The sequence below is a fragment of the Eleutherodactylus coqui genome, unplaced genomic scaffold (assembly GCF_035609145.1).
Source record: "Eleutherodactylus coqui strain aEleCoq1 unplaced genomic scaffold, aEleCoq1.hap1 HAP1_SCAFFOLD_99, whole genome shotgun sequence".
Lineage (NCBI taxonomy): Eukaryota > Metazoa > Chordata > Amphibia > Anura > Eleutherodactylidae > Eleutherodactylus > Eleutherodactylus coqui.
Window position 1 is genome coordinate 286,816 of NW_027102144.1, and position 23,938 is coordinate 310,753.

The 23,938-nt window shown below is 49.2% G+C and overlaps 4 protein-coding genes across 4 annotated transcripts; 1 reads left to right on the forward strand and 3 right to left on the reverse strand.

Annotated features, from left to right (window-relative positions):
- Positions 1-5,759: 5,759 nt before the first annotated feature.
- On the forward strand, positions 5,760-6,084 carry LOC136598639 (histone H4). Its single transcript, XM_066588745.1, has one exon. The coding sequence runs from the start codon at positions 5,760-5,762 to the stop codon at positions 6,069-6,071; it is 312 nt and encodes a 103-aa protein (XP_066444842.1). The 3' UTR covers positions 6,072-6,084.
- Positions 6,085-7,166: 1,082 nt separating this feature from the next.
- Positions 7,167-7,613, reverse strand: LOC136598623 (histone H2A type 1). The gene has a single exon (XM_066588731.1). It carries the CDS (start codon positions 7,605-7,607, stop codon positions 7,215-7,217), a length of 393 nt encoding a protein of 130 aa, XP_066444828.1. The 5' UTR covers positions 7,608-7,613; the 3' UTR covers positions 7,167-7,214.
- Positions 7,614-9,935: 2,322 nt separating this feature from the next.
- Positions 9,936-10,346, reverse strand: LOC136598635 (histone H3). The gene has a single exon (XM_066588741.1). The coding sequence runs from the start codon at positions 10,344-10,346 to the stop codon at positions 9,936-9,938; it is 411 nt and encodes a 136-aa protein (XP_066444838.1).
- A 637-nt stretch (positions 10,347-10,983) lies between these two features.
- LOC136598624 (histone H1B-like) lies at positions 10,984-11,655 on the reverse strand. Its single transcript, XM_066588732.1, has one exon. It carries the CDS (start codon positions 11,638-11,640, stop codon positions 10,984-10,986), a length of 657 nt encoding a protein of 218 aa, XP_066444829.1. The 5' UTR covers positions 11,641-11,655.
- Between the last annotated feature and the right edge of the window lie 12,283 nt (positions 11,656-23,938).

Consider the following 23,938-nt stretch of genomic DNA (forward strand, 5'->3'; position numbering starts at 1 on the left):
ACACTTTAGCTACATAAATGTAACTTGGGCCTTGGCTATACTAAGGCTACTGAAATGGAACTAAGACTGCGCTCCCACTATACTGCTGCTTCAGAATTGTTACTGGGGCCTGTCTTGAGTGCTACTATTGCTGACATGGAACGAAGACTGCGCTCCCGCTATACTGCTGCTTCGGAATTGTTACTGGGGCCTGTCTTGAGTGCTACTATTGCTGACATGGAACGAAGACTGCACTCCCACTATACTGCTGCTTCGGAATTGTTACTGGGGCCTGTCTTGAGTGCTACTATTGCTGACATGGAACGAAGACTGCGCTCCTCCTATAATGCTGCTACTGATATGTTAGTGGGGCCTGTCCTAATGCTACGGCTGAAATGTTACGAATTATGGGCTCTGCCTATACCGCTGCTAATGGTATGTCTCTGGGGTGTGGAAACAGAGGCTTCCCAAAGACATGATGGCGGCGAGGCCATTTCCCACCAACGCGGTTACTGTTCAGGTGCATATAACCACGGACACGTGGAGAGGACACGTAGTGCCTCAAAAACATCCCCCTCCTCCTCCAACAGGGAAAACATTCTTGGCAAATGCCTTTGCATTGGTTCGTCTGGTGGCAGTCCAAGAATTTCACCTTTACCGACACAACAAGAGAGCCCCCACACCATCCCCCCGCCACGGCCCACTTAATCCTGGCCGCATTCCGAAAACCAACAAAATACAACCGTGCTACTAGGTCCGCAGTCACCACCACATTACCACCAACGCGGTTACTGTTAAGGTACATATTACCAGTCTGACTGGGGCATGCAGACACCTTGACAGAATGAATAGTGTGTGGCACATAGGTTCCCCATTGCTATGCCCACGTGTGCAGCTCCTGATGGCGGTGGCACATGATTCTATTTCTCATTGCTTCTGTACAGCATTGTGGGCTATCGCCCCGCCCCTTTTAAAGAGGGTCGCTGCCTAGCTGTGCCAACCCTCTGCAGTGTGTGCCTGCGGTTCCTCCTCATGGCAGACGCACTTCTAAATAGACATGAGGGTGGTGTGGCATGAGGGCAGCTGAAGGCTGCGCAGGGACACTTTGGTGTGCGCTGTGGGGGGAGGGGGGGGGCGGTTGGTCAGCATGTAACCCAGGAGAAGTGGCAGCGGAGTGTCATCCAGGCAGTGATTGTGCTTTGTTGTAGCTAGTGTGGTGCTTAGCAAAGGCATGCCATGCTAATGAGGGCTTTTCAGAAGTAAAAGTTGTTGGGAGGGGGGGGGCACTCTTGCCGGTATTGTGGCTTAATAGTGGGACCTGTGAACTTGAGATGCAGCCCAACATGTAGCCCCTCGCCTGCCCTATCCGTTTCTGTGTCATTCCCATCACTTTCTTGAATTGCCCAGATTTTCACACATGAAAACCTTAGCGAGCATCGGCGAAATACAAAAATGCTTTGGTCGCCCATTGACTTCAATGGGGTTCGTTATTCGAAACGAACCCTTGAACATCGCGGGAAGTTCGTTTCGAATAACGAACACCCGAACATTTTGGTGTTCGCTCATCTCTAGTCAAGACTAGAGATGAGTGAGCACCAACATGCTCGGGTGCTCGTTGCTCGAGTCGAGCTTTCCGCGATGCTCAAGAGTTTGTTTCAAGTAACCAACCCCATTGAAGTCAATGGGCGACTTGAGCATTTTTGTATATAACCCATGCTCCGCTAAGGTTTTCTACGTGAAAACCTAGAAAACCCAAGAAAGTGATGGAAACAACACAGAAACGGATAGGACAGGCGAGGGGAAACATGCAGGGCTGTATCTCAGGTTCCCAGGTCCCACTATTAAGCCACAATAGCGGCAAGAGTGGACCCCCCCCCCCCCTTTTTACAATTTTTACTTCGGACAAACCCTCATCAGCAAGGCACACCTTAGCTAAGTACCACACTACCTCCAACCAAGCACAAGCACCGCCTGCGAGACACACCGCTGCCTCTTCTCCTGGGTTGCATGCTGCCCAACCCCCCCGTACGACCCTGCGTCCGCAGCGCACACAAAAGTGTCCCTGCGCAGCCTTCAGCTGCCCTCATGCCACACACTGGCCTCAGCCACACCACCCTCATGTATATTTATAAGTGTGTCGGCTATGACGAGGAACCAGAGGCACACACTGCAGAGGGTTGGCGGGGCCAGGCAGCGACCCTCTTTAAAAGGGGCGGGGCGATAGCTTACAATGCTGTAGAGAATCGATGAGAAATTGACGTTCAATCTTCATTCCAATCCTGTGCCACCTCCGTCAGGAGCTTCAAACGTGGGCATGAGTTACATAGCTATGGGGAATCCATGTGCCCACACAGTATTCATTTTCTCTAGGTGTCGCATAGCTCAATCGACACCGCAAGGGGAAAGCCATCTGCACTCTGCCCCCTACCCAAGTCAGTCAGTGTCTTTGTGCCAGACAGGTCAAATACTGTGATGGGAACTAAGTTTGCACCAACAACGTGAGATAAAATGCAGGTAGGCTTCGGCCCACACTGAATGCCCTAGTCAGTCTGGGTAATTTTTTGGGTGGCCATGTACGTTGAACACCACGATGGAAACACTTAGTGCACTCATAGTATGCACAGACCCCTGTAATACTCCTGAAGCAAAGGTATAGGCTGACCCCACTAACAGTTATGCTGCAGAAGTCCATGGAGACCCTATTAACACTTCTGTAGTAATAGTATAGCCGCACCCCAGTAACATTTCAGTAGCTGCAGTATAGGCAGAGCCCAGTATCAGTTACATTTCAGTAGTAACAGTATAGACAGATTGACAACACCTATGTGGAAAAGTTTGTATTTTCTGAGACAAGAGAGGGGCATTTGATTGCAATGAAAAGGATATTCAAGGTACTGAAAGTCTGCACTCCTCCCCATCTCAAGCTGAAATATGGAAAGGCTTCATTCATATGTTTTCTGTTGTCTATTTCAAAGTGTTAGCAAAAAGCAATCCAAGTTTCTGGCTATACCACGCATCTTTCTTAGGAATTACCAAAGATGATCACAAGTAAAGGCCTCATCATCGGTCAGTCCAAAATCCTTCAGGGAGTATGTGGTTCTCAGCTGGCCTGCTTCCACCAAGGATCGGTGCCTGCTGCTACTCTGTCCCTTGCCCTGCAGGGATGCTGTGTTCTATAGTCACCTATATTCCGATCTCAGCTGTACGCTTATCTTTGGACTTAGCAGTACCAACAAGTTGGAAGCCACCATTGTTCTACCAGTCGGCTGAAAGCTTCAGCTAGGGATAACGGACTACCACCACTGTTTTGTTTAGTTGGTTTTCGGAATGTGGCCAGGATGAAGTTGTGGAGTGTCGACCTAGTAGCACGGTTGTATTTAGTTGGTTTTCGGAATGTGGCCAGGATGAAGTGGGGGCTTTCTTATTGTGTCATTTTAGGTGAAATTCTTGGACTGCTGCCAGATGGACCACTGTGAAAGCATTTGCCAAGAATGTTTTCATTGTTGGAGGAGGAGGGGAATGTTTTTGAGGCAGTACGTGTCCTGCACACGTGTCCGTGGTTATATGCACCTTCCCAGTAACCACGTTGGTATACAAATTGCTGCGACTGTGGACCTACTAGCTCGGCCTCGCCACTGATCATGTCTTAGGAAAGCCTCAGTTTTCACAAGCCTGTAACATTGCCGTAGCAGCAGTATAGGCAGAGCCCAGAATTAGTAACATTTCAGTGGTAAGAGTATAGACAGACCCCAGTAACATTTCCGTAGCAGCAGTATAGGCAGAACCCATAACATTTGAGTAGTAACAGCATAGACAGACCCCAGTAACATTTCATTTGCAGCAGTATAGGCAGGCCCCAGTAACATTTCATTGGCAGCAGTATAGACAGACCAAGTAACATTTCACTAGTAACAGTATAGACCAGACCTGGGCAAAGCACGGCCCGCGGGCCACATCCGGCCCGCTGAATAGCTCGGACCGGCCCGCAAAGAGTGTCCTGAATGAAGTTAAGGGCTCATGCACACTGCTGTAGTTTCGCCCGGCCCGTAACCCAAGCGAAACTACGGCGTGCTGCTGCGGAGAGGAGATGGGAGTGCTCCTTACCGCTCCCCTCTCCATTGGCATACACGGGGGCCGCGCCGTAAAACGGGGTGAAACACCGGGTGTTCACCGCGCCGTATTACAGCGCCATTCATTTTCAATGGCGGTCGTATTCTGGCCGCAAATCGGGCGGCTGGAATACGGCCCCATTAACCCTTTCCAATCCATTTATTTTTTCTCACCCATTCTCCCCAGCTCCAAATAAATTGGAGCTGGGGAGAATGGGTGAGAAAAAATACATTTTCTCTGCACCCTCCTGATCTGACAGAGTTCAGGAGGGTGCAGGTGCTCACTGCACCGTGGGGGGTCCTGCTTACTTGTCCGGCGTCTTCCGTATTCTCCTTCTGCCTCCCAGCTCGGCGATCATGTGACCACTGGGGTCAGGTGACACCTGGAGGTCACATGATCGCCGGGCCGGGAGACAGAAGGAGAATGCACAAGACGCCGGTCAGGTAAGCAGGTCCTTCCACGGTGCAGGCTCCCGGCTCGGCGTTCATGTGACTGCCGGGAGTCAAGTAACACCGGCGGTCACATGATCGCCGGCCGGAATCCCTGCATTACATAGCGCTAATTGAGCGCTATGTAATGTGTAAAGGAGAAGGCAGAAAGGGTTAAAAACCCTTTCTGCCTTCTCCTCGGGGGTCCTCGATGAGGACCAGTGCAGGAGTGCATCTGCACCCGATGTGCCTGACGATCGGGTGCAGATCCACTCCTGCACTGCAGTGTCGGGCCTGCCCCGACATCGGAGCTGTGGAGGGAAATTATGATGTCGGGGCAGGCCCGACATTGGACTGGAAAGGGTTAAGGCAATGTGCATGGAGCCTTCGTATGTTGGTCTGGCCCTCTAAAACCATTCCAATTTCTCATGTGGCCCCATGGGAAAATTAATTGCCCACCCCTGGTATAGACAGACCCCTGTAACATTTTAGTAGCAGCAGCGTAGGCAGAGCCCAGTAACATTTTAGTAGCAGCAGCGTAGACAGAGCCCAGTAACATTTCGGTAGTAACAGTATAGACATACCCCTGTAACATTTCATTTGCAGCAGTAAAGCCAGAACCCAGTAACATTTGAGTAGTAACAGCATAGACAGACCCCAGTAACATTTCATTTGCAGCAGTATAGACAGACCCCAGTAACATTTGAGTAGTATCAGTAACAGTATAGACAGACGTCTGTAACATTTTAGTAGCAGCAGCGTAGGCAGAACCCAGTAACATTTGAGTAGTAACAGCATAGACAGACCCCTGTAACATTTGAGTAGTATTAGTAACAGTATAGACAGACGTCTGTAACATTTCCGTAGCAGCAGTATTGGCATAGCCCAGCATTAGTAACAACGCGGCGCACCTTGCCGAGCAGGTCAGGCAAGTGAGGGTAGTTTTTAAGAAACCGCTGAACCACCAGATTGAAGACGTTGGCCAGGCATGGCACGTATGTGAGGCTGCTGAGCTGCAGAGCCGCCACCAAGTTACGGCTGTTGTCATACACGACCATGCCCGCTTGGAGGCTCAGCTTTACAGGAGGGATTCACGCTCCAGCGGCCTTTACGCTAGACAACTAAAAGAAACGCCCCGCAATGACGGCCCTGATCAGTAGTTCCCTCTCTGGTCCGCTCCCTGTCTATATAGAGTAGGGCTCTGCGCTGAGCACTTATTGCTTTCTACTGACAACGTGGAAGATGTCTGGTCGCGGTAAAGGAGGGAAAGGTCTTGGGAAGGGCGGCGCCAAGCGGCACAGGAAGGTGCTCCGTGATAACATCCAGGGCATCACCAAGCCTGCCATCCGCCGTCTAGCTCGCAGGGGAGGCGTCAAGCGTATCTCCGGTCTTATCTACGAAGAGACTCGCGGCGTCCTGAAAGTCTTCCTGGAGAACGTGATCCGCGACGCCGTCACCTACACCGAGCACGCCAAGAGGAAGACCGTCACCGCTATGGACGTGGTGTACGCGCTCAAGCGCCAGGGCCGCACTCTCTACGGCTTCGGAGGTTAATAATTCTGCTCTTTCACCATAACACAAAGGCTCTTCTCAGAGCCGCCCACCTCTTCCAAGGAAAGGCTGTAATCCAACTCCTTGTGGGGTCGTCAGCAGCGGTGATAGTCTATGCGCTCTGACATGATACAGCCGGGGTGTAGCAGCCTCCCCGACAGGGTGCGCTTCAGGCTGCGGTCACGGCACGCTTTTAAACCCCTTAACCTATTTAGGGCAGGCAGGTTATGTTTATAATACGCGAGGAGCTGGGCCTGAATTAATGAGTGCGGTGAAGGGTTAACAGACCTGCCGTTGGAGGTCGGGTGGTTTTAGTGCCGCCTATGGGCGGGGCTATAGTCAGATTCTTCCCGCTCATTGGCTGATCCCCGGAGATTTTGAACTTCCCGCTCAGTTGATCGCGTCTCCCGCTCTTCCTGTCCTCCATTCATCCATGTAACACGTGTAATCAGTGACCAGGCCGTCTGATATAGAGGCGCTCGGGGCTGGAGGTAAAGAACCCTCAGATACACCCCCTAATCCCAGCCCTACGACGGGCGGTGGAATCCTCTACCTGCTCCACCCGTAACGCAAGAGGACGTCTAATCCCTGTAGGTTTACTATAATCCAAAACCAGCCTGTGCCGTGCAGGGCTCTGGGAAAGCTGGGTGATATAGCTACACCTCCATAAAAGGGGCATGGCCGTGGTGAACTGGGTGACATGATGAGCGCACTTCTAAGGGGGCGACCGTGCAGAGCTCTGAGAGGGCTGGATGATGCGGCTGCAACGCTTTGTAAGCATACGGCCCACGCAGGACCCTGAGAAAGCTGGGTGTTCTATCCGAAACACAACGGAAGCGTTCCGATTCTTGTATATACGTGACCAAACAGAGGACTCTGTTAACCCCTACAGCCGCCCGTCCTCTGGACATGAGGTCACCTAGAGCAGGACGATTGTCCGCTTCTGCCGGTGACAGGGATGGCCACATTGGCATCCGCCCCAATCTCTGCCTCCTTGTGGAAAGTCCTGTACATTTATACAGTTTCCTGGTGCAGCCGGCGTACCGGCCACCGAGTATCACAGCATAGAAGCGGCGAAGCTCTGTTATAAGGAGCATGTGGGTGGCTCTTAGAAGAGCCTTTGGTTCTATGGAGGGATCGGCGCGATCACTTGCTCTTGCTCGTCTTGCTGCTCTCGGTCTTCTTGGGCAGCAGCACGGCTTGGATGTTGGGCAGGACGCCTCCCTGGGCGATGGTCACCCCACCGAGCAGCTTGTTCAGCTCCTCGTCGTTGCGCACAGCCAGCTGGAGGTGACGGGGGATGATGCGGGTCTTCTTGTTGTCCCGGGCGGCATTGCCAGCCAATTCCAGGATCTCAGCGGTCAGATACTCTAGCACTGCTGCCAGATAGACCGGAGCGCCGGCACCCACCCTCTCAGCGTAGTTGCCCTTGCGGAGAAGCCTGTGTACACGGCCGACAGGGAACTGCAGTCCTGCCCGGGATGAGCGAGTCTTGGCCTTAGCACGGACTTTGCCTCCTTGTTTGCCGCGTCCAGACATCTTCTAGCACAGGAAAGCAGAATTAGGATAAAACAACTTGAAAGTTGTGATAACGAGGAGGCGCAGTTCTGTTGATTTTTATAACCTGCTGCTCCGCCCTCCTCTCCTCCAATTGGGTAGATTTCAAGCCCCCCAATAGAGGCCAGACTTGAGGAAGAACCAATGAGCTGCACTGGGCGTGGCTAATGACGCTCACAAAGGCCAAAGGACAAAGCGGCCGCAGCATTGTTATGGACGAGGCCCTGACGGACTGCTCAGAACCCGTGGTTTATATCGCCAGTAATGCAGCTGGGATGAATTAGAAGAAAGCTGCGGATGGTAAAGAGCAACTAGGAGGATCACCGACGGGGAGAAACCCTGACAAGGTGCAGTTCCAGCACATTTTAGGGAATATTTAGAAACCCAGCGCTGGAGTTCGCGATATTAACCGAGTGTGATCGGTGGAGTGTACAGCGCCGGTCGCATGCTTCTCCCGATATGTACCCGTCCCGGCAGCTCGCTGATAACCCCAACTGTTCTCTCAGAAATGGTGAATACGTGACAGCCGGGCCGGGGAGCTGATAGTGAGCGGACCTGGAGCTTGTGTCCTGGGAATAGGCAGATCTCTAAACCATCCGGGTGACCCGCGGGCAGAAGAGCCGTCACTCTAGAGCACCCGCGGACGCCTCCATACTGGTGGGCACTGTGCGGCGCTCTACCTAGATTTAGTGGCGCCGCACCGGACAATAAAGCCATCAGATAATCGGCGACTGTTGCTGCTCGCGGTAATCTGAGCACAGTGTATCCCCTGCTGATCAGATACCGGCAGCCCTGATCGCCGTTCTATCAGATGCCCCGTCAGTGATTACACGGGTTACATGGAGTGTGTGTGACCGAAGCAGTGGGGTGCACAAAGGGTCGGAGGCAGACGACATAGTTGTCCAAGGATGACATGCTGGGGGCTGTAGTGCATTGTAGTGGGTACAAGGGGGTAGCGGAGGCAACCCGGGATGCCTGACAATGAGAGGCTTGAAGCGCCAGGAAAGGGGAGGAGGAGCATGACGAGAAGAGCCTCACACTCCCCAGCTCCGCATGTAGAGGTGTCCAGGCGCCTCTTGACTCCTTTTACTCCAGCGGCCGCAAAGGGAACGAGAGCGGTGCAGGGACCAGAGTAGCAGCAGCAGTGGGAATGGGAGCCAAGATAGCCTGGCGGGGACCAGAGTGACAGCGGTCATCCCCTCACATAGAGGCGCAGACTGCATCTCTCAGAGATCTGCAGGGCCACCCTCTTGCCTAGGTTTAGTGCTGCGGCTATATCATTCAGCTCTCCCAGAGTCCTGCAACACGATGTCAGTGCAGTATTCTGGGAGAGCTGGGTGCTATGACCACAACTCTATATAAAATAATGGCTCCGCGGGTCCTTGGGAGATCTTGGTGCAATTGCAGCACTTCTATATGAGAGGACGGCCGTGCAGGACGCCTCCAATATGGTAGCACTACACGGATTAGCGGGCAGGCCGTATGCTTTAGTGCAAGGAGGACATACAATCAGTGCGCCGCAGCCTGCTTCCTCCTCTCTATCGGTAGGAGGGAAAAGGGACTAGAGCCTGAAGTACGCGCGGGCCAGGAAGCTCTTCCTTCACCTGGGACATTCCAATTATCAGACTGGCAATCAGACAGAATCAGCGGCAACCCCCCACAAGGAGTTGGATTACAGCCTTTTCTTGGAAGATGTGAGCGGCTCTGAGAAGAGCCTTTGTGTTATGGTGAAAGAGCAGAATTAGAAAACAATAATAAATGACGCAAGTTTAAGGCCTTCCTAATGGGGCAATTACATGTTGGCCACTCCCCTTCCTTGCTGATTGGTTTAGCACAGAACCGTTTGAAATTTGGAATTTACCCGCTTCCTCTACAACTCTCAAAAGCCTCCTGGCTAGGTGCCTCATGTCATTGTGTAGTATTATTGTTGTTTTTGTATGGCTTTCTTTCTCCTTGGTACAATGAGATAACATCCACATATAAAATACATCCTCAACACTAATCCCTTCCCTCCCGGCGGACTACAGGAACCGATAGATGCCTCTCACTGACAACTTCATCGCTTTGTCTCTTTCTACAATATGGAAATATGAGAAAATGGCATAAATTACCCGAGGTACTGACTAGGTCACTGAAGGGGTTAACAGACCACCTCCTGCTGACGACACATTATTGCGGACAGGCTGGCTGTGAACCCAAATGGGGAGGGAATCGGAAGAATGACAGCGGAGGACAGGATGCAGCTCGTTTGAGGAGGATTTGGTGGCTCTGAAAAGAGCCTTTGTGTTCCATGCGGTGCCCAGAGCCGATCTAAGCCCTCTCTCCACGAATCCTGCGGGCCAGCTGGATGTCTTTGGGCATAATGGTGACCCGCTTGGCGTGGATGGCGCACAGATTGGTGTCCTCGAACAGTCCTACCAGGTAAGCCTCGCTGGCCTCCTGCAGGGCCATGACCGCTGAGCTCTGGAAGCGCAGATCAGTCTTGAAGTCCTGGGCGATCTCTCTCACCAGGCGCTGGAAGGGAAGCTTACGGATCAGCAGCTCGGTGGACTTCTGGTAGCGACGGATTTCACGGAGAGCCACTGTACCTGGACGGTAGCGGTGAGGCTTCTTCACTCCGCCGGTGGCAGGAGCGCTCTTCCTGGCGGCCTTCGTAGCCAGCTGCTTGCGGGGAGCTTTCCCTCCGGTGGATTTACGAGCGGTCTGCTTGGTTCTGGCCATAGCTCTACTGTAGAGATGCACACAGATGTGATATGATGGGAGCCGTAGAAAGAGCAGAGCCTTTATACCCTACTTGCTCTTCCCTATTGGCTCTTAGAAAGAACGCCCCCTACATCTCATTGGCTTTTTCGAACAAACCACTAGCCCGCCAAAACGCTTGATGCCTGCGACCAATCAGCGTTCGGCAGAGGCTTGCCCTACCTCAGCATGATACGTACGGGTGTCTGTGAAATCATGTTCTCAGCTGCTTCCCTGCATTGATATGTCCGCAGAAACACACACTCCACGCTGCACGGCAGTCTCCCCCAATAGAAGCTGTGCTGCTTTTATGGGAAATGCATTAGGTCGGCGAGTCCCCTCCCTCTTCACACTCAGCCCGGCATCCATACACACGTTGTATAGGTCACAGTGCCCAACAGTAACGGGGGTGATGCGGCGACAATGTCTCGTATTACTCCCCCTCTACAGCCTCCCCCTCGCTCCCTAGACTCCCAACTGATATGAAGTCCCCTGTAGCCGCTATGGGGGCGCTGCTATCTAGAACAGAATTCGAGGCAGTGATAATACAGCTCTGCGGTGAGAAGGTGGCGGCTCTGAAAAGAGCCTTTGTGGGGGTAAATGCATGGGCGGCTTCAGCTTATTTCTTAGCCGCACTCCTCTTGGCTTTAACAGCCTTCTTAGCCGGACTCTTGGCAGCTTTGGGTTTGGCCGCCTTCTTAGCCGGACTCTTCGTCACCTTCTTGGGCTTTGGGGCGGCCTTCGGCTTTGAGGCTTTCTTCGGGCTCTTGGCCACTTTCTTGGCGGCGGCCGCTGCAGGTTTCTTTGCTTTTTTCGGGCTTTTGGCCGGAGCCTTCTTGGGCTTCTTAGGAGATTTCGCCGCTTTCTTGGCTCCAGCGGGCTTCTTGGGCTTGGCCGCAGACGCTGGCTTCTTTTTGGCCGGCTTGTCCTTAGTCTCCTGCTTCTTGTTCAGCTTGAAGGAGCCCGAGGCGCCGCTGCCTTTCACCTGGAGCAGGCTGCCCTTGGTGACCAGAGACTTGACGGCCAGCTTCAGGCGGCTGTTATTCTTCTCTACATCGTACCCTCCGGCAGCCAGAGCCTTCTTCAGGGCGGCTAGAGACACCCCGCTGCGCTCTTTAGAGGCGGACACGGCTCTGACGATCAGCTCCGACACGCCGGGACCGGAGGACTTCTTGCTTTTCTTGGCGCCCCCTGCGGCGGATTTCTTCGGCTGCTTCTTGGATTTGGCAGCCGGCTCGGCGGCAGGAGGAGCGGCGGCTGGCGCGGTTTCTGCCATTGTGTGCTGCGGAAATCAAATAGTAAAACTCTCCTGGAAGAGAAACTCTGAGAGCGGCGCTGGTGGCGCCTCTTATATGTACAGCGGCCGCGCTCTGATTGGCTCGTGAGCAGGCCCGTCCTGAGCTGCTATTGGCTGACACTGAGCACAGCTAGTGCCTTATCCCATCCGGGCCTCCTCTCCGCTCCGTTCTCCTCTTGTGCTTCCCTGCCCGGAATAAGAGTCCGTTACCGGTCAGAACCGGACAGGAGAGCTCGCTTTCAACGTGACTCCTCACTCTCTGACATCTCATGCAACCGTCTATAGCCGCCGCTGGCGGAGGTTCCGGGGAGGAGCGGAGAGGAGGCCACGAGATCTTCGCCATAGTTCTCCCGATCTGCACATCACCGCCTATCTGCGGAGATAAAACCGCTGCGGGAGCGCCTTCCCTCTATTCCCGGCACTTGTCACCATCCCCGGGGTCTACTCCACAATCTCCATCGTGCAGAAGCTGATTGCACAATGTGAGGACGACCTGGAGCTGCCGAGAGCCCAGAGGTGTAGCACAGGCGGCGCCTCCGCTCACTGCCAGCTCCCGGGTGCTGAATGTATACTGTATATACTGCAGACTTCTCTATACTGCGGCGCAATGTAAGATGAGGAAACCCAGTACCCCCCTGTACACTCAGACGATCGGGAATGCCACACGTTATCGTCCCTTTAATACCCCGGACATGATGGGTGTGGTTGTCCACAAGAAGAAGCGATTCTTCTTCTCTGCAGGTGCATGTCCTCCCGCGGGCTGCTGCCCGTTCTATATCATCCCAGGGATACCATGTGCTGGACGTGACGGTCATTGCATCGGCTCTGTAGTTCCCATCAATCGTTGACGGTGAAGATGGAACTTGGGATTTGGCTGAAGAGCGGTGGCATCTAACAACGCTCTAATCGGGATGTAGATCGCCAAGAAATGACGCCTGAACAAAGCCTTCTACCCGCGGTTCTCCTGCAGCCGGCGATGGCCTGTCAGGCACTGATGTCCGAGCGGAGCAGTGATACAGCGGGACTCTCAGCGCCAGATCCAGTGCCGCAGTCGGTGACATCGTACAGAACCCGCAGGGAGGGTTCTACTGTAGATCCCCGGGGCAGCAGATGTTGTACAGTGTCCGCTGGGATTCCTATGGCAGAGCGTGTTGGTCCAGAAAGCTTTCACAGACCCTGAAGGACCATCGGTACTGTGAGACCCCCCGCTTCTCCCACAACCCGGTCCCATATACCCCTCCAGATCGCTAATCAGCTCTTCTATTTAGCGCCCAATGAGGCTACCCAGAAAAAGAGCAGTGTCAGGGGCAGCTAGTGGAGCTCTTGTAGGCAAGCCACTGCTCCGGCCGAACAAAAGCAGCGCACAGTCATCGGCAGAGCTGGCCACCAGCGGCGCCATGGACAGCGAGAGCGGGGTTCGCCGTGGCAGCGGCGCTAGTGCCATCGGTGTACGGGAGCGGAGATATGTGAGCTTGCCAGGGGAATGGGCGGTACATGTGGGGAGGTGTGTGTGCGGCAGCCGGTCCACCGTCGTGCCCCTCGCCTAGACGTACCATCTAACTCAGGGCTCCCAACCCATGTTTCCACCCTTACATCCGCTGGAGACATAATGCACCAGGGCCGCTCAGCTGTAAGTGAATAGGGGCAACGCAGATGGTACGGCATCAGTACACCTGTAGCTGAGCTCCGTCTCCCGGCCGGCCTCCAGCTTCCTTCTCAGTGCAGTAGGGTCACTCCGGCTTTGCTGCACCTCATGCCCTCCCATGAACCCTCCTCCGGGCAGGTGTGAGGGGAGGGGGCAGCGCTCTCTAGGACGGGCTCTCCTAGCTGCCTCGGACGCTGCTCTTGTTCTATGCCTATGTGATGCCTCTGTGGGGAGGAGAGGATAATAAATACCATCGGGTGCCATCAAGAAGCTTCACGGAAGACAGCTCCCTGTCCGGGCTGCCCCATGCGTGACTTCCCACGGGACACCGGCTTAGCTATGTACATTTAACCTTAACCCACTAGTCTCCGGTCACTGTATCTACCTGCAGTCATACATGTAAAGGCAGTAGCCGCAGTACACAGTGCGGCCGGCGGGTCAATAATCTGCTCACAATGAACAACATGGACATACAATGGAGAACAATACAATAAATATGTTCTGAATGTACTGTTTATGTAAAGGTCACCGTGTCCGTACAAAGGGTCTAGTGTTCTTTTGTCACATTGTGTGCAAGTAGTAGCGGTAAAGGGAAATAGTTAGGCTGATAGCTTGTCACGGAGTGTTGTTCAATCTTTGGCAATCCAGTTTGATGCCCCAATAATAGCCGGCCCTGATATATGCACCCCGTCTACCCTGATACCCTGCCTCCATGACCTTCACCTTGCTCATGGCTGAGGGCACCACGGTTTTCCCCTAAGTTACAACAATGGCTGAGCAGAAAATGCCCCTCGATGCTGATGTAGCATTGTGTAGCTCCGGACAAATTCCGGACAAACCATCATTAGCAAGGCACACTTTAGATAAGCACCACACTACCTCCAACCAAGCACAAGCACTGCCTGCGGGACACACCGCTGCCTCTTCTCCTGAGTTACAGTATAGTCAGACCCCAGTAACATTTCAGTTTCAGCAGTATAGGCAGAGCCCAGTATTAGAAACATTTCAGTAGTAAAAGTATAGACAGACCCCAGTAACATTTCAGTAGAAGCAATATAGGCAGAGTCCAGTATTAGTAAAATTTCAGTAGCAGCAGTATAGGCAGACCCTAGTAACATTTTCGTAACGGCAATATAGGCAGAGCCCAGTGTTAGTAACATTTTAGTAGTAACAGTATAGACAGACCCCACTAACATTTTAGTTGCAGAAGTATACACAGACCCCAGAAACATTTATGTAGCAGCAGTATTGGCAGACCCCTGTAACATTTCTGCAGCGGAAGTATAGGCAGGCCCCTGTAACGTTAATGCAGTTACGCTCCTCTCCTTTGTCCCAAACAAGTTTCTCTGATAACTGTGGTAACACAGGAGAAAATACATGATGCCCAGTGCTGATCCCCTGACCCCAAGCAGGAGGAGGTGTCAGGGTAATAAATATTCTAAGTACAGCACCAATCAGGCCCACCCCACTTGCCCCGTTGCCGGCGGTAAAGAAAAAAAACACCACACAGAGGTCTGGTATTCCTCACACGGGACATGGCTCTCGCTGTCCTGCCGTGCTTTATTACAGATTACATGAGATCTTATACCCTTTGTCCCATCACCAGCAAGGGGTGATGGGCTCATAACCATATATGAGAAGTCCGGATTTCCGGCCTGAGACAGTGAAAATTATGTACATAGTTGAACATCTTGATATCTTGCTACGGCGCCTCTGGCTTATATACAGAAAATCACGTATTCAATTAACTCCAGTGCAAAGAATCACCCACTCAATTCTAAGAAAGCGGCCAAGCATGCAATCTTCGTATCTCTCCACTTTAACCTTCATCCTTCGTCTGGTTCCTTTGGACATTCTTCTTTGCTGTGTTTTAAAATACATTTTGTTCAAGCCTTGCAAAGCATCTTGGCATATCTGATGTAAGGCGACGTATTAAGTTTTTTATAGAGTTAGTACAAATGAAAATAAAGTTAGTATACATAAAAAGAAAGGCATATAACTATATCTATATAAATGTATATATTCCAGTGTTTTTCTTTTCTACCTACAAGGATATATATGTATCCCTCTCAAACCCCCCTAAAAACTTAATACGGAGATCAAGTACCAGACCTTGCACTCTTCCTCGGTCGCCTCTCCCTTGCGTCAGGGTTTCTCCACTTGCCCGTAAGTCCCTACTCCTAAAAGGGAGGGATCCCTACCTCACCTCAGAAGGAGGCCATGGATTCCCTGGGCTTATTTCCGGGCATCCATACCCTCTATCTGTACGAGTTAACACCCCGCAGGGTGTGCCCTCGCCGGAACCTAAGGTCTTCTGCACTGTCCCTAGGCAAATGGGAATTCCACTGACAGTCCATCTTATGAGACCGGGGCGGCGCAGTACTAGTACATTTCTCCATTCTTCTGGTAACGTATCTGGTTGGCATTATCGGAACTGGCTCTTCATCTTTTTTCAAACAAGGGAAACGTTGGTGTCACATTGTCCAGTCCCTTACTCATACTCTTTTTGATCAAAGGGATAATACACATACAGGAAGTTACATACCCCACCTCTTTCTGCTAAAATCATATCCAGGGCCACTCTATTTTGGAACGTCATGGATGCAGTGGGCCCTAACTGGTCAGCTAACCCTTTCAAAGCATCCCTGGTGTAGTTTACAAACCTCTGCTGATTGTAATAGATATAATTCATCCAATCTGCATTATTATTAACAGTGACAAATAGCAAATAAGGACTCAAAACCTGCTTTAACCTGATCTCTAGAATTAAATTCATCTGGCACCCCCCTTGGCACTCCTATTGTATCTATGTGTACATGTGGATCAACGTTACCACCTGGAGCATCAAATTCTCACCCTCAGTGTAGGATTCATATTGCATATTTGCTTGTATTAATTTGTTCTGAAACAGGGGGCTAGTGTACAGTAGTCAAAGGTGTGTGTTAGAGGAATTGTACCACATTATAGCATGTAAAGGATATGCAGGATCATTAGTTCTTTCAGTGCGAAGTGTGGATCCAAGTGGGCTTTCCTTCGAGCTTGACTGCAGTTGGGGTGGTGAACAACATCTGGTAAGGACATTCAAACAGGGTTTCTTTCTTAAACTTTTTCACATAGACCCTGTCACCTGGTTTCAGATTGTGACACTCATCTGTAGGACCTGGGAGAAAAGCAGAGACTACAGAATGCATTATTGACAATTCCTTGGAGAGGCCTATGACAAAATTAACAAGAAAATAATTCCCCAAACTCAGCTACTGTGGCATGTACCCTCCTGGAGAAAAAGAAAAACTAATGAAAGACACTCAATTCAAAATTTACCCATTTTCCTCCATTGTCTTTTGTATCTACTTTCCCCCTACTCCGCGGATGGTAGGGTGTGTGAAAAGCCTGGAATATACCCAAAGCAGACATGATGTATTGCATTATTTCACCTGTGAAGTGTGTACCTTTGTTTGACTCAATCACTTCCGGTACCCCGTATCTGCGGATTACCTCATTCATGAGCTTCTGTGCGGTTACCTGCTTATTTACTTTGGTAACAGAGTAGGTCTCCAACCTGAAAAGACATCAACAACAACAAGCACATATTCATGCTTCCCAACAAGTAGGAGCTGAGTGTAGCCAATTTGCAATCCCTGAAATGGGTAGAGTGGCCCCGGCAAGTGTTATGTGGCAAATTTACTTCTGCCCTGTTGCTTACGGCAAAGATCATGCAAAACTGGACAAATGATGCAGCAGCTACTGAAAACCCAGGAGCCACTCGTCCTGGTTCAAGCGTCGACATCATTGCTGCTTTGAGAGGTGCGTCTTTCCGTGCATCAGCTGGGCCATCATGGGGCACAGGGACTATGGTAAGCAAGTGCTGTTGACTGTTCACCATACGCCGTCCCTTTTTAGTCCATTTTTCCTTGCTTGCTTGTAACTGTAAAGTCTTTAGCATATCAAAGTCCAAGTTTTTATCAAAGTCCAAATTTTTATCAAAGTCCAAGTTCATATCAAAGTCCAAGTTTTTATCAAAGTCCAAAGTGTAGTCAAATTCTTATTTTCTTCTTTCTTCCACGGCTTGAGGGCCACTGCCTTTGCTGTGTGGCCTGTGATTGCGTTGCTTCTTGCGTCTCCGGTGTAGGAATTGGTGTGAGCTTTCCACCTTGTCAGGTAGAAGTAGGGTCTCCGTGAGACTCTGCACCGCTGCATCATTCTTAATTGGCTGTCCTGCTGAGGTAAAAAACTGTCTGGCCTTCCATGTTGGGCCGTAATCATGAGCTATGCCAAATGCATACCGGGAGTCAGTGTAAATGATTGCCGTCTTACCTTCCTCCACTCTACTCGCCTCAGCGAGGGCTTTTAGTTCCGCTTCCTGTACTGCGACATGCGGAGGCATTCTGCTTTTAGGACATCTTGTTGTGTGACAACTGTATATCCAGTGTGGAGTCGTCAATCACCCTGGGTACCATCTATAAAAAACAACTCAAAATATGCATTATTAACAAGGGCTTTCAGTAACTTTTTAAAACTTAAATTTTCTTGTTGCATTAATGCTAGACAATCAGGCTGGTATTCTATTTCAAAAAGATCAGAACCTTGTTTGCAAAAAAAATGTAAAAATTTAAAAATGGCTTGCAAAAAATTTAACCCCTTAATGACGCGGGCATTTTTCTTTTTCAATTTTCGTTTTTTCCTTCCCCCTTTAAAAAAATCATAACTCCTTTATTTATCCATCCACATCGCTGTCTGAGGGCTTGTTTTTTGCGGGACGAGTTGTATTTTTCAATGGTGCTATTTAAAGTACCATATAATGTACTGAAAAACTTTAAAAAAATTCTAATTGGAGTAAAATGGAAAAAAAACGACATTTTGCCATCTTTTAGTGCGTCTTGCTTCTACAGCGCACAAATGGCAACAAAAACGACATGATAACTTTATTCTATGGGTCGGTACGATTACTACGATGCCAAACTTGTATAGGTTTTTTTTTACTATACTCCTCTTTTTTTTTCAATTATTTTCTGCGGTCATTTTGTGCGCGCAATAACTTTTTTATTTTTCCGTCGACGTAGTTGAGCAAGGTTTCATTTTTTGCGGGATGTCCTGTAGTTTCTGATAGTACCATTTTGGAATACATACGACTTTTTGATCGCTTTTTATTGCGTTTTTTCTGGGAGACAGGGTAACTAAAAAAATGCATTTCTGGCGTTCTTCATTTTTTTTTTCAGACGACGTTCACCATGCGGGAAAAATTATGTGGTATGTTGATAGTTCGGACTTTTACAGACGCGGTGATACCAAATACATATTTTTAATTTATTATTTAGATTTTTTAATAATAGATATGGCAAAAGGGGGGTGATTTAAACTTTCACAACTTTTTTTTTTTTCAATTAAAAAAAAACTTTATTGATTTTTTTTTTTTACTTTACTTTGAAATCCCCCTGGGGGACTTTAAGATGCGATGCTTTGATCGCTCCTGCAGTATGACGTAATGCTATAGCATTACGTCATATTGCTTTTTGACAGGCAGCCTATGAAGCCACCCCACGGGGACGGCTTGATAGGCAGTCTGCTAAGGCAGCCCTGGGGCCTTTCATTAGGCCCCCGGCTGCCATGACACATGCACGGCTCTCCCGATCTCACCGCGGGGGGCCGTGCGGGACCCCCGAACATCGTTCGGGGGATTTAAATGCCTAATAGCCGCGATCGGCCGCGCGGCCGCTCGCGGCTATTGCCCGCGGATGTCAGCTGTTATAAACAGCTGATGCCCGCACTGTATGAAGAGAGGTTGCATCGCAACCTCTCTTCATACATACCCCGACGCTCCATGACGTACCAGGTACGTCATTGGTCGTTAAGGGGTTAAAAATGGCTGATTTGCAATACCTAGATCACCTATGCCTTCTCCTCCCCCCCTTTAAACCAGGGTACTCAATTGGAAGCAATGGTAGCCGGGTTTAAGTTAGTACAACATTGTAAAAAGATTTGATGGATACAGATAAGGCCTGTAAGATGTTAGCACCAATAGCAGAAACATGAGTTACATCGGGGCAGAATAATCTACAAACACCTATTAATATTTGAAATGTGAGATCCCTTTAAGTGAATTCATTATTAGTCTGTTCCTGCCTGCAATGTCTTATAAAAATCTGAGACAGGAGAAAAAAAACAAAACAAAAACTTTTACTAGCTGCTCACGCTCCTCACCCCCTCCCTTGTCGAGAAGAGGGATGAAACATTACGTACTATTACATCATCTAGCTCCACCCCTTCGATATTGGCTCCGTGCGTCCGTCTTCTCAGCTCATTTCAGCTTAACAGTCTACACGTCCACATCTCAACCAAGCAAAGTCCCATGCATGGGGAGGACTTTTATCCCCAGTCATTACCTGCATCACACATTCCACACTCACCGCAGCTTGAACACAGGTCACTAACTCATCCATCCATGCTCTCAAGTCTGCTCCGTCACCCCCCATTGAAGGTGTCCCAGTACATGCAGATGCACGGACAAAAAAAGTTTGACAAACAAACATACATCAGCTGAAAAACATTGAGGTGAATGCTATAATCTTATAAAGTACATGATTCTATTGAGATGAGATTGTGAATGAGCGCTATTTATGACAAATTATGTGAAAAAAAGTTTGCTGAGTGACTGAGACATTCTATTTTTCTTATCTACTGAAGCTATTATATGCTGTATTAAACGCTGAAGTATTTTAGAATACGTGGGTATTTTTCAGCCCCCCTTGTCTCTCTTTCTCTGTATTTCTCTGTATTTGACCCTGAACAAAAAGTGAAGTCTGAAAGCCCCCACCTTTTTAAAACAAACTGTTATCTCTCTACGAATATGAAACACAGACTGAATTGTTTTAGCCTGCATTTGAACTCATAATTAACACATATGCTGGGACCTTGCAACATGTAACATGTTCTGCATTTTCAACCCCTGTATAAGTAAGAATATACCTTAGAATAGAATATACCTTGCTATATTTCCTGCCTACTAAGACAGTATAATTAATTAAATTCATTTCAATTCATTTTAAGCAAGCAGAGATATTATCCAGGGTTATTATTGCATTTTCTCTTGCTTCGTTATCTCTTGACCTTGAAGACTGAACACAAGCTCGCAGCTACATGTCAACAATCTTTCTCATCTAAAAGCAAGCTCAGTTAGCTATTTGCACATACAGTATATACATATATACACACATATATATCCATATCTATTATCTATCTTGTATTATACACATTTTCTTCTCTCTTTGCCAACAAATCACATGCATTGTAACTTTCTTCTCGACTTGCTTGTTCCTCTTATTTCTCTCCCCTACCTAACTGCCAATATAACCTTCAATAGACACTCTCCTGACGCCCTCTTGATCACTTACTGTACTTTTCAACATTTCACTTACGGATACTTTCTTAAACAAATAATGTGTACATACGTAACTTTCTCTGACTGTCTCTCTCTCTCCTCCTCCTTCAGCACTTTCTAGCAAACCTTGGTCTTTCAAGGCGCCTCTGGGTCCTAAAGCCTCCCTCCCAGACACCATTTTTGTAATCTGCCGTGCGGGTCGGTGTCACACATTTTCATAAGTTTTCTTACAGTTTACAAATTCATCCGCACGGCGGCAGCCCTTGAGGGGCTCTGTCTTCTTTAATAAGGTCTTACGCATATTAGAACATCAACAACAATAATAATAACACGCTCCATAGAATGCATCCCTCTTAATTTTCAAATTGTCAGCCCCTTATATACCGGCAAAACAACCGAGGGTCCCTTCTCCTTATGGAACCAGCCCCATAAAATGCATCTCTCTGAAATCAAATCGTTAGCCCCATATACAAGGCAAAACAACCGAGAGTCCCTTCTCTTATGAAGCCTGTCTCACAAAATGCATCCCTCTCTGCTAAACCATTAACAACTAACTAAACTAAACCGAGGGTCCCTTCTCTTGTGAGACTAAATGAAAAGAAAGAGAAAAAAAAACTTCTGCAGATACAACAATCTCCACTATTATTAAAACGTTAAAACTTCAAAGTACAAATAGACTACAGACTAGTTTCTGGGTGACCGATTGGTGCGCATATCACGGTCAGTGGTCCGTGACGGCAAACCCGAAGCCCACACGAGTTACCGTGTAGAACTCTTAACCCAACCCGTCCGGTCACAAAGCACAGATAGTCAGTCCTGCTGCAAGACTCTCAGTGTAAAACACAACATAAATATATGCTGGCCTTACCTGGAGTTCTAAGTGAGTTGATCAGGCTCGGTTTGCAGCAGGACGGCTTCTCAGTGGCTTGGATCCGGGTGAATTGAGCTGTAAGCTCCTGGTTTTACCGCCCCACGTTCGAGCGCCAAATTGTCAGGGTAATAAATATTCTAAGTACAGCACCAATCAGGCCCACCCCACTTGCCCCGTTCCCGGCGGTAAAGAAAAAAACACCACACAGAGGTCTGGTATCATTCCTCACACGGGACATGGCTCTCGCTGTCGTGCCGTGCTTTATTACAGATTACATGAGATCTTATACCCTTTGTCCCATCACCAGCAAGGGGTGATGGGCTCATAACCATATATGGGAAGTCCGGATTTCCGGCCTGAGACAGTGAAAATTATGTACATAGTTGAACATCTTGATATCTTGCTACGGCGCCTCTGGCTTATGTACAGAAAATCACGTATTCAATTAACTCCAGTGCAAAGAATCACCCACTCAATTCTAAGAAAGCGGCCAAGCATGCATTCTTCGTATCTCTCCACTTTAACCTTCAGCCTTCGTCTGGTTCCTTTGGACATTCTTCTTTGCTGTGTTTTAAAATACATTTTGTTCAAGCCTTGCAAAGCATCTTGGCATATCTGATGTAAGGCGACGTATTACGTTTTTTATAGAGTTAGTACAAATGAAAATAAAGTTAGTATACATAAAAAGAAAGGCATATAACTATATATATATATATATATAAATGTATATATTCCAGTGTTTTTCTTTTCTACCTACAAGGATATATATGTATCCCTCTCAGAGGAGGTGGTATTACAAGGCCAAGACACCATGACCAGGACCCGCTATAGTCTGTGTGGGAAGCACTTTAGTGGGCCCAGGGTCAGGCTCGGTTCCAAGCCTCCACCTTTGTGACCCAAGGTGCCCTGAGTTACATAGCAACAAGAAATCCATGTGTCGCAACATAGATAGCTCAACACTGGAAGAGGCAGTCTTTGAGTTCCTTGGCCTAGCCTATGCTGTAAGTGCACAAAGATGGTATTACACAGGAAGAAATCGAAGTGCCCAACCATGGGAGAGTTTCGCCCCGCCAAGCATCTTGGCCTCGGCCAGCAATTCGGGCCTAGTCAGCCACTGTACTATTTGTGCCATAGGTAAAAGACCGCGATGGAAAGACTTAGTGCACCCATAGTATAGGCAGACCCCAGTAACATTTCTCTAGCAGCAGTATACGCAGACCCCTGTAACATTTATGTAGCAGAAGCATATGCAGACCCCAGTACCATTTTTGTAGCATCAGTATAGGCTGTGAGGAAGGAGGAGCAGCAGCCAGAGGATTCAGAGTTTCAGCAGTGGATGGCGTAGAAGACTGGGTGCCTGATACATTGCTGGATGCATTTTCTGCCATCCACGACAGGACCTGCTCACACTGCTCTATTTGCAATAAAGGTCTACCACGTGGACCCACAAATTATGATATGTAGCTGGGGACCCCAGAAACTAGCCTCTCTCCTAATACCGCAGCAGCCGGCTGGGATACACCTGGACCAGGAACTTGGCCTGTGCCCACACCCTCACTTGGAACTCTGCATCCTCGCCCACGTCCACATCCTCTACCCCTACCCCTCAGCATGGTGGATTACGAATAGAGCAGACATCGACCGCTGTAAATAATTATGGAATCATATGCGTACACTTTCACGCAGAGAGCGGAATCGTAACACTAACTCCAGGCAGAAAAAAATGGAAGCAATGCAATAGTGATGCACCAGAACTACCACCAGGCACCCAGTAAAATGCAGACGCTCAGCGGTAGCCCTAAGTAGGAGCTTTTTGGGTTTTTTGGTAAAAGAATACAGGCTATATAGTGTGTATATCACTTTCCCTCTATCAGTCGCTGTGGCCGTACGCTGTGTGTCTCTAATTCACTGCAGACACAGGCCAGTGTAAGTAATCTTGGAATTATGTGTGTAGACTTTGTCGCTGAGAGCGGTATAGTAAGGCAAACTCCAGGGAGAAAAAAATAGTCAGGAAGGCCGCAAACAGGCCTAAGTGCAATAGTGTGGGACTACAACTCCCATCAGACAACCTGTAAAATGCACACGGTCACAGGTAGCTGTAAGAAGGACCGTTGGGTTTCTTGTACACAGGATGCTACACTACCACTCTCCCTATCTCAGCAACGCTGTCCCTATAGTATGTAGTACAGACTGCAGCCTGAGAACGCTATAGCTGTAATGGGGCTGCACGCCCGATATACAAAAAGAAAATGCAAAACTGTTTCCAGCAGCCACAACAGTAATGCAGACGGTCCTATGCAGTCCTAAGAAGGACCGTTGGGGTTCTTGTACACAGGTTCCTACACTAACACTTTCCCTACAGCAGCAGCAGCACTGCCCCTGATTA

Excerpts from the sequence above, each read along its gene's own strand:
- LOC136598623 (XM_066588731.1), bottom strand. The coding sequence starts at position 7,607 with ATGTCTGGACGCGGCAAACAAGGAGGCAAAGTCCGTGCTAAGGCCAAG.
- LOC136598624 (XM_066588732.1), bottom strand. The coding sequence starts at position 11,640 with ATGGCAGAAACCGCGCCAGCCGCCGCTCCTCCTGCCGCCGAGCCGGCT.
- LOC136598639 (XM_066588745.1), top strand. The coding sequence starts at position 5,760 with ATGTCTGGTCGCGGTAAAGGAGGGAAAGGTCTTGGGAAGGGCGGCGCC.
- LOC136598635 (XM_066588741.1), bottom strand. The coding sequence starts at position 10,346 with ATGGCCAGAACCAAGCAGACCGCTCGTAAATCCACCGGAGGGAAAGCT.